Raw genomic sequence first — 10,509 nt, 5'->3', positions numbered from 1 at the left:
TCACAGTGGAGCTGACGAATAGCTCGAGTTGCCGCGAGAAACGCCAGTGACCCTTGCGCTGCTTCGTTCTGGATATTGTAGCAGGTTAAACTCCTACTTATCCAGAATAGACCTCTATATATCCAACATATGTCTTGCGTGCAATGAGTCTCCGCATGACATTGGCCACTTCTCAAACTGGATTTTTTTAAAGCCTTTTAGCAATTCGACGGAATTATAATTTATTATATACATTTTTGTTAATACTGAAGTAAAGGAAATATAATATCTCGTACATGATTCAATTATATGAGGTTGTGTTACTACGAAGAATGCTTTCCCTTACGAAAAAATTCATAATATTAAAAGAATGTTTTTTTTTACATTTTGATGATTTTGTGTGATTTACAATCTATTCGTATTCAGTTATCACTCAAAAACGCAGTTTCATTGGTTGAAATCTTTGTAAAATTTATTTTTAAAACATAAAAGAAAAGCAAAACGGCTGTTTTTGACCTTGAACTTTACTTGAACTTTTGTGAAAACTAAAATTTTTCTTTTTTATTAATTCATATATATTTTTAGTAACAACTTATTAATTTAATTAACCAGTTAAATACTCAGTAAATATGTTTAAATAATACATTAAACTTTGAAATCACTATGTTTCTCAAGGTATGTTCGGTGAAGATCTTCTTTAATTCGTTGAAATTCACCTTCTTCGTCAAATAAGGCTTTAGTAAAGTATTCGACGAAAACACGACTTATGTACTGATCTTTAGCCGAAGGAAAACATCCCTCTAAAAATCCAATGTGGCCTCCACGAGCAGTTACGATAATAGCCACGTGACTGCTTTCGTTTGCGGCTTTGATGGGAATGGCTAAAATAATAAAGAGTTAACTGTTTCATTGTAAGAGAGAAAAACTGAGGAATACCCACCATCAAGCGGTTGAAATGGATCATCGGCAGCACTCAAACACAGTAGTGGCACGGAGATGTGATGCAATTTATCTTGCAAAGTAGCATCGTTGTAATAATCTTCTACACTGGGATAACCAAAATGTTTAATGGTAAAATTGGTGTCGAATTCTCTGATTGTTTTGCACTAAAATAAATTAAATTTAAACACATATGTATGTCATCATTTTATCTCTTTTTAGCATACCGTTTTAATACTTTTCATATCGAGTTCCTGATGTTCGTGCAGTCCACTTCTCTTTAATGTACGATACATGTTTTGTGTTAATATACGTCCGAGAAGATTATTTAAAATAGGTTGTTCTATACTATCAATAGCTATGGATTGCAAACCGAAAATACTTGAAGTCAAATAATTTTTATTAAAGAAATAAGGAACGGTTAAGTTCGGGTGTAAGCGAACATTTTATACTCTTACAATTTACACAAATCTAAGCCAGGAAAATATTTTCAGTCGTTGGCAAAACTTTATACATACATATTTTAAAATTATGGTGCGTTTTGACTTTTTTAGGTCTTAAAATCTCATAAATTGCAAAGTATTATATGAGTAACGACATGGGCTATAGATTTACAGACGGAATTTAAAATTGTTATTTAATGGAGGTTAGTACGGCTGTAGCCCGATATAGCCCATTTTCACAATGTTTCATAATATCGTTAAAATATATGTTTGCCACCCCTCTAATACAGTTATCGCTTTCACGGACGAAAGGACGGACATACTATACATGAAATTCCTCATCGTTTATATATATGTACATATACAACTCAATATTTTTCTCTATTAGTGTAAGGTGTTACAAACAACGATAGATGAAAAAATATACATCTATATACAACATTTTGTGAGAGTATAAAAATGCATTAACGGTAACATACCTTTATGCACATTCCAAGGTACTGAAATTATTTTAGCTGCCGACAAATATGTCTGCGCTTCCTGGCTTCTACGTGCCAAATAGTTACCTTGAAACAGAATTAAGCAACAACTTGCATTTGTGTGAACATATGAACATAAAACAATAAATCAGCTCACCCAACACTAGGCCACCCATCGAAACACCAGTTGCTCCTATTTTGCAGTGTGCAGGCAATACATTTCGAACATGTTGCACTACCTCAGCCAAATCCTCACAGTTACAGGCATTGTAGAGGCGTGGCGTCTTAATAGTTACACCACCAAGTCCGCGATTATTAAAGACGACAACACGTATGCCAGAATTATTGGCCGCGTATACTAGGCACTTTACATATTCGTCTTGAGAATTACCTGTCAAGCCGGGTAAAATAATAATACAAGGCGAATTTGAATTACAATTCGTGTCCATCCAGTCCAAAGCTACTTCGCCTCCATCTTTCAGAGTGTAAATTTCCCTAAAAAAAGTATAGGAATGAAAAATAGCATTCAAATTTGATGTTCAGGAAAATATTTATGGTAACTAAATTCAATTAAAATTTTTTTAATTATAATAATTTGTTGCAAATTCGTTTGAGACAACAAAGCTATTATTGGAAATCTTCGGCAGAAACTCAAAAGCTTTCTTTATAGTTGATATACAAATAGGGAAATTTCGAGAAAGTGTGGAGTTTTCGCAAGTATTGTAAGCAAAAAAGGCAACAACTTTTAAATTTACTGTCAGCCTGGGTTCAGAAGAAGTTAAGTAAAATTCAAGAGAGGTAGCTTTTGAAGGAGATTTGGAGTGGTAAATATAAAAAGGGAAGGCAAGGGAAGTAAGCCACAATCTATTAGCGACGAGCCAGGTGAAAGTTTCCGCGGAAACAGTTCGAAGGGTTTTCAGAAGAGTTGCGCCTCAGGAGGCGTGCAAATATTAAAAAGTATTGCTGTCAGAAAAGGGCCTGGACCAATGCTGGCTGGCTTTACATGCTTTGCTGTGAGAGATGTCGAAACTGAATATAACTATACCCAGCGGGATATGGTAGACATTGGTAAGCGAGCGAGGTAAACGATGCAGCATGATTGCATCGCTTACTCCGATCGATGAAAATTAACACGGCGATGTCCTGTCCTAGGAAAAGTACGAAGCGGGTCGCTTACCGTAGGGACGAAGAATTCTTCGATGTCAAAGTTAACGAAGAATTCTTCTATGCCAAGCACAATGGTAGAATAGAAAAAATTGCATATTAATTTTGCTTTATTTATGAAAGTGCATGTATGTATGTATTTCATTATGAAAATAAGTATAATAAAAAGGAATGGTTTTCTTTTAATTACTATGTGGCTGAGAAACGGCCTTTGACGAGTCTGATGCTTTTTGAATTTGGTGAGCATACTCCGATTCGGTTAAGCCTTCTACTTTTACACATTCTACAAAAAAGTTGAAACCGTATGTAGTTTTAACTTTCCTTCAACGATAAAAACGTGAAAAACTTACCGAATAGTAACGCATTAAAGTGCTTCACTTTCTTCATTTTTAATTGGTCTTCTCATATGCCTTTTCGAGAAAAGTTTGAACACAAAAATAAACAAAATTTTTAATTAAAATAGCAGCCCACCTAAACACAACCAACTTTCTGCAAATTTTCTTCAAATGCTTGACGATTTGACGAATTAATGAAAATACTTTCTTATAAATTATATTTCATCAACCTGTATTTGTTGTTTACATATTGTATTGTAACGTTTTTCATGTATCGAAGAATTCTACATAGAATTTTCTTCGAAACATTATTCAAAGAAAAATCTAAGCGGTGAACCATTATGCCGCTGGGTACTAGAGCATGTACTCTTGCTTCAAGCGCTTGAAGTTTCAAATAGCTCTATGTTCTATTTTCCAGCGCTTTTGACAATAGATTTTGTACATACATATGTATATGTGCACACAAAATTTTAACATATCCATTTACGATAATTTAAAATATTTAATATAATTATATATATAATAAAATGACGTTTGACAAAAAACTAGTTCAAATGGGCTTGTAACACCTCAAAGCGCTTATTTGGTTATGCAAGTCATACTGTCCATCTTAATGAATTATGTCCTACGAAAAGTACGAAGCGGGTCGCTTACCGTAGGGACGAAGAATTCTTCGATGTCAAAGTTAACGAAGAATTCTTCTATGCCAAGCACAATGGTAGAATAGAAAAAATTGCATATTAATTTTGCTTTATTTATGAAAGTGCATGTATGTATGTATTTCATTATGAAAATAAGTATAATAAAAAGGAATGGTTTTCTTTTAATTACTATGTGGCTGAGAAACGGCCTTTGACGAGTCTGATGCTTTTTGAATTTGGTGAGCATACTCCGATTCGGTTAAGCCTTCTACTTTTACACATTCTACAAAAAAAGTTGAAACCGTATGTAGTTTTAACTTTCCTTCAATGATAAAAACGTGAAAAACTTACCGAATAGTAACGCATTAAAGTGCTTCACTTTCTTCATTTTTAATTGGTCTTCTCATATGCCTTTTCGAGAAAAGTTTGAACACAAAAATAAACAAAATTTTTAATTAAAATAGCAGCCCACCTAAACACAACCAACTTTCTGCAAATTTTCTTCAAATGCTTGACGATTTGACGAATTAATGAAAATACTTTCTTATAAATTATATTTCATCAACCTGTATTTGTTGTTTACATATTGTATTGTAACGTTTTTCATGTATCGAGAATTCTACATAGAATTTTCTTCGAAACATTATTCAAAGAAAAATCTAAGCGGTGAACCATTATGCCGCTGGGTACTAGAGCATGTACTCTTGCTTCAAGCGCTTGAAGTTTCAAATAGCTCTATGTTCTATTTTCCAGCGCTTTTGACAATAGATTTTGTACATACATATGTATATGTGCACACAAAAATTTAACATATCCATTTACGATAATTTAAAATATTTAATATAATTATATATATAATAAAATGACGTTTGACAAAAAACTAGTTCAAATGGGCTTGTAACACCTCAAAGCGCTTATTTGGTTATGCAAGTCATACTGTCCATCTTAATGAATTATGGGACATGGTAAACAATTTGCGGAGTTCTATTTCACCAGAAACCTGTTGAGCACCAGTTGATAGTATGTCGCATATCATGTATCCAAAAGGATGCTGTACAAAATCTAAAGAAATATTTGTAAAGCAGAAGATTGATTCCAATGAACTGTTTGGTTTTTTTTCATATCTGTTTTAAACAAAAGCTATTTATAATTTTTTCAACTAATTCCTCAAAATCAATTCCGAGATTTACTTAATATATTGCATAAATAACTTAAGCGTGATCGTTATGTGAGTCACTATATATGTACATATATACATAAAAACTACGTATTTTGTCTGGGCCAAACTTCTAAACTACTGAACCTTTATACTTATAACTGATATGTGCATGAAAGATCACTGATATTTAATTATAATAATAATAAATAAAGTCAAATTGTATATACACTATTATGTTTTAGATTTGTATGTTAGATATTACCTTTCATAGCTAATAGGAGGTATGACTTTGGAACGTAAGACACTGGCAAAAACTGTTTGAGCGCGACTGTCTAAACACCAAAATGTAGGCCAAAACTTAACACTCAATGTTGGTATTTCCCGCAGAAGATAATTTTTAAGTGGTCCTTCGGCGCAAACAAATGTGGGGCGCTATAATAAGTTAGAGGCGAAAAAACAAAAAAAAAATAATGTATATTAGGAGTATGGATACAATTATATAAATACTGATTTTCCTTCTTATAATTACTCCATATTTGGGTGAGCCGAAAGAATAACCTATCGAATTTTTGCTCAATTTTAAAATGTCTCAGCGAGTTTTAGGTTTCCCATATTTAATAAATAACATTTAATAGAAACTTTCATATATTAAAGTTTATTAGAAAATTACATAACTTTTGAATCGTTTAGGATAATTTTTTTTACATCTTTGAAGTTTAGCGTAAAATATGAGACTTATTTTGGTCCGCCATTATTACATTTTTCATACAACCGAAAAACTGATATTCGATAGGTTAATTTTTGGATCACCCTACTCCATATGAATTAAAACAAATTCACTTACTTTAACCACTAGTATAAGATAATAGGTAAAATAAGCGATTAATCCGAAACCTAATACATGATAACCTGGTAAATTTGCCCAATAATTGTAAAGGGAATCCAGCATCTTGCAGAATATAGTATATGTAAGTATGAGTGCTCAAAGTCCGTATTTGAGTATTATTGTAATCAAAGTCAACTTATTGGACTATAGATCTGCAATGAAATAAATACGATGTTATTAAAGATTTATGAGGGCTGATCATAAAAATTAAAATAATTAAAATGATAAAAAGAAACTATGTAAATAGAGTCATCGAGATTTTTCTTATACTCTTAGCTATAAACTAATGTAATGCAAATACTACATTCCATGTATACCATTCTTGTAATACCATTTATAGCAACATAAAATAATAAAACTCTGTGTGAAATTTTCATAAAACTAGTACATTGTCAAGCAAATAGTATAGTAAAATTCCTATATTAGAATGATCCAGGAAATTGCAAAAAAAAGTTTGAATAAGAAATTATATTTTCAATTTTTAATCTTACATGTTGGACTATTCATTCCAAACGCTGTAATTCAGTTTACTCACACAATCGAATTAGCTTCATAACCTACATACTAGTGTATTATTAATTGTTTTTCTTTACATAGATTTTATTTCTTAATATTGCCCTGAAAGAATTAACCCCTTATACTGTCTAGTAGGTAGGAGTGCAGCCCTATCGGGCTCAATTAGCACTTGATGTGCCATTTTGATTACTGTCTAGTAGTTTAAAATATTTTTTTTAACGTTCTAGTAAATACAAATTCAAGTGGTATATATGAAATTGTAATATTAAAATGATTTGTAGAACATACACGTATTCATTTCCTAGTAGATTAGGGTGCTTCAAAAAAATTTTTAATTTTTTTTCAACTCTTACCCCCTCAAATATTAGTGATTGAAACAAAAAATCCTCCCTCAAGCCAGGCGCTGTAGCTTAACCCTAAGGGGTCGCTATTCTTTTTTAGGTCCCCATACATTTTACATAGGAATTTTCGTTTTTTCATTCAAACTAAAATTTCACCAACTAATTTTCGTTTCTCAAAAATGGCACAATTCCGATTTCTTTGGCGCCGCGATTTGAAGGTACCGTTGGAAAGAGGAAGTCCTCCTGATTAAAAAATATATAGGGTTATAGGTACCGCAAACGCTTAGTTTAGGAGATATTCGACCTTAAAGTTCAAAAATTCGCAAAATTCGAACATTTCAAGAAGCTATTTCACCACGTTAAACACACTTTATTCACATTTTTCTCTTCAAATTAATTAAATTACACTATAATCTTTTAAATAAATCCACATTTTACACTTTTAGCAGGTTTTTTATATAAAAAATCTTTATTTTAAAAATTACATTTTACACTCTTTTGAACCTCATTTGTTTACCAAAAATTACGAAGAAATGAAGCGCTGCCATGTGATGGCAAGGCAATTCGCTGAAATTCCTCTTTTTCGCAAAAATTCCTCTATTCATGCATATGGATATTTTCTTTTTTAAATTTATTAAGCAAATAAGTAATATTATATACATGTATTAGTAATATTATATAATATTATAAACATTTGTATAAGTAATATTATATAATAATATTACGTAATAAAGTGTAAGGTGTACAGTACAGTACAGTACGAAAACTCAAATTTTGTTTCAATATGAGTGCATGATAACCGAAAAATATAACCACTTTATATCCGAAACTCATATTTTAAATATAATAATATATACATATATCGTCACTTAAAATACAAACCAGTGTATCATAAAAAATAAATGGAAATCGCTGACAGTTATAATAACCAAAATGTATCAATTTTATAACGAAAACTTAAATTTTGTTTGAATATTGGATATAAAGTGGTTACATTTTTCGGTTATCATGCACTCATATTGAAACAAAATTTGAGTTTTGGATATAAAGTAGTTATATATTTTGGTTATTCTATCTGTCAGCAAAAAGGGAATAAGTTTTTTATTTTTAACGCAGAAAGAAGTACTACGCGAAAGTACTACAGTCACCCCGGGTATTCGCTCGGCCAGGGTTATTTTTAGAGCGCGGCCGATATATACGCAGAAATATACTATTATACTTTTATTCGCTCGGCCAGGGTTATTTTTTTAGAGCGCGGCCGAAGGCCGCCAATGCAGAAAGGAGTACTACGCGAAAGTACTTCAGTCACCCCGGGTATTCGCTCGGCCAGGGTTATTTTTTTAGAGCGCGGCCGAAGGCCGCCAACGCAGAAAGGAGTACTACGCGATAGTACTTCAGTCACCCCGGGTATTCGCTCGGCCAGGGTTATTTTTAGAGCGCGGCCGAAGGCCGCAATGCAGAAAAGTACTACGCGAAAGTACTACAGTCACCCCGGGTATTCGCTCGGCCAGGGTTATTTTTTTAGAGCGCGGCCGAAGGCCGCCAACGCAGAAAGGAGTACTACGCGATAGTACTTCAGTCACCCCGGGTATTCGCTCGGCCAGGGTTATTTTTAGAGCGCGGCCGAAGGCCGCCAACACAGAAAGGAGTACTACGCGAAAGTACTTCAGTCACCCCGGGTATTCGCTCGGCCAGGGTTATTTTTTTATAGCGCGGCCGAAGGTCGCCAACGCAGAAAGGAGTACTACGCGAAAGTACTTCAGTCACCCCGGGTATTCGCTTGGCCAGGGTTATTTTTTTAGAGCGCGGCCGAAGGTCGCCAACGCAGAAAGGAGTACTACGCGAAAGTACTTCAGTCACCCCGGGTATTCGCTCGGCCAGGGTTATTTTTTTATAGCGCGGCCGAAGGTCGCCAACGCAGAAAGGAGTACTACGCGAAAGTACTTCAGTCACATAAATTACGTATTACACATATACATAGGTAGAAAGTATTTTTTTATGGTTAATATAGAAAAAAGAATCACGCGATAAAACAAAGAAAAATTGACAAAAAATAAACAATCTGACCTTTTCAACGATGAGTGTGCTAAGTGATTTTTAAATAACAAAATTTAGCTTAAAAATTGAAAAATAAATGTGAAATGTGAGCTTATTTCAAAGCTTAGAGTGTGTATTTAAATATACAAAGTAAAAAATGTGAAAAAATTTAGTGAAACATAGAGAAATAGTATGTTTTCTTAGTGCAAATTTTTGAACTTTTAATCGTGAATATTTTAAAAAATATTAGTAATTTTTAAATTATTTTTGGATATTCCTCCTCTGGAGGAGCTCTCCTATCCGTAGATACCCCATTTATACGGAAATTCGTTTTTTTTACCCCTCCGCCAAAGTAATCGGAATCGTGCCTCAAAAATAACCATCACATATTCAGAAAGTTCATTTTTCAAACTTTGGAAATTCCCGCGAAAAAAGTATTATTCTCAGAAACTTTTTTTATTTTTATTAAAAAAATTCCAAATTTCAAATCACTATGTTTAATCACCTAATTGACATAATCAAACTTTGTCGCAAAAATTTTTAAAATTTCGGATTCAAAAAAATAACCCTTGTCGCATCAGTTGAAGTTGTGAGCTTTAAATGCAAATATCTCAAAAAACCATAAGTCACCGGCAGCTATATATATATATATATATATATGTATATATATTAAAGATCCGTACATATCGATTTCAACCCCGAAATCGGGATATGCTTTTCTAAATCCCGGCCGATAAGGTTGATATTAGCATTCTTTTATTTTATTAAAATTTAAACAACACAAAATCTACGTACATATGTATGTACAAATGTTTGCGGCCATACTATTGGACTTTAACTCTCATATAAAGATGCACTAACAATTGAGAACATCGTTTGGTATAGAATTTAATTTTTAATTCAATTCTTACGAGCAAAGAAGTTCCTTTTTAACTAATCACTTAACCACGATTCGCCAAATATTCCACAATTGTATTTATTTATATTTATTTCAAAATCACAAAATAATATTGATTTATCCAATATTTTCTGACTCATTTCAATGTTAAACCTTGATTGCCGGTAATTTGACGTGTTTGCGTGACATGGTAGAGAAACAATTTAAAAAAAAACACATTTATTTAAATTTTCAATGATTTACATCTTCACTTGCAAATGTTTTTGCTCACTCTTTCTAATTGATTACACGGATTGTAATCTTATCATTTATTATCTTATTGGAAGCCATTAACTGAATATTAGTAATATGTATGTATATACAAAATTTAATAATATAACAATAATATGATAAACTTAGAGAACGTCAATCAGCTGTGAACTTCTCTCTGTTCTCTCTCTCTCTCTCTCTCAATTTGCAAATACAAAACAAATGTAATACATTTAACAATCACATTTTTCCAGCTGTTTCTTATCATATGAACATTAGGTGCCATTAGAGCCCAATTACACGAGGCAACTTTTGTTGCGGCAACTCTTGGTTTATAGGCGAGGGGGCGACGAGGAGAGGGGAATCGCGCCGAGTTTCCAGTGTTCAGCAACTCGCTTTGTGTTCTTATTCGTAACAGTTCGCTGCGACGTTTTTCGGCATTC

The 10,509-nt window shown here is 32.9% G+C and overlaps 1 protein-coding gene across 6 annotated transcripts; it reads right to left on the bottom strand.

Annotated features, from left to right (window-relative positions):
• Window positions 1-485: 485 nt before the first annotated feature.
• LOC126759440 (phospholipase ABHD3) lies at window positions 486-10,243 on the bottom strand. 6 transcript variants are annotated; one of them, XM_050474253.1, is made up of 8 exons: window positions 10,222-10,243; window positions 5,984-6,177; window positions 5,402-5,571; window positions 1,998-2,335; window positions 1,841-1,927; window positions 1,146-1,276; window positions 920-1,085; window positions 486-860 (listed from the first exon to the last, which is right to left on the bottom strand). In XM_050474253.1, the coding sequence occupies exons 2-8, from the start codon at window positions 6,086-6,088 to the stop codon at window positions 625-627; spliced, it is 1,233 nt and encodes a 410-aa protein (XP_050330210.1). In that variant the 5' UTR covers window positions 6,089-6,177; window positions 10,222-10,243; the 3' UTR covers window positions 486-624. The 6 variants fall into 6 exon arrangements, with proteins under 6 accessions (XP_050330210.1, XP_050330209.1, XP_050330205.1 ...); XM_050474252.1 differs by lacking the exon at window positions 10,222-10,243 and adding an exon at window positions 10,061-10,092; XM_050474248.1 differs by lacking the exon at window positions 10,222-10,243 and adding an exon at window positions 9,831-9,997.
• Window positions 10,244-10,509: the final 266 nt, after the last annotated feature.

This window comes from Bactrocera neohumeralis, chromosome 5, assembly GCF_024586455.1.
Source record: "Bactrocera neohumeralis isolate Rockhampton chromosome 5, APGP_CSIRO_Bneo_wtdbg2-racon-allhic-juicebox.fasta_v2, whole genome shotgun sequence".
In the NCBI taxonomy this organism is placed as follows: Eukaryota; Metazoa; Arthropoda; class Insecta; order Diptera; family Tephritidae; genus Bactrocera; species Bactrocera neohumeralis.
The sequence above is the reverse complement of the archived record's forward strand: the minus strand, read 5'-3'. Positions and strand labels throughout refer to the sequence as shown.

Excerpts from the sequence above, each read along its gene's own strand:
- LOC126759440 (XM_050474253.1), bottom strand. The coding sequence starts at position 6,088 with ATGCTGGATTCCCTTTACAATTATTGGGCAAATTTACCAGGTTATCAT. Across the intron at positions 1,277-1,840 it reads ACCTTGGAATGTGCATAAAG|CTATTGATAGTATAGAACAA; the intron begins GTATGTTACCGT and ends TGCAATCCATAG. Across the intron at positions 861-919 it reads TCCATTTCAACCGCTTGATG|CCATTCCCATCAAAGCCGCA; the intron begins GTGGGTATTCCT and ends TTATTATTTTAG.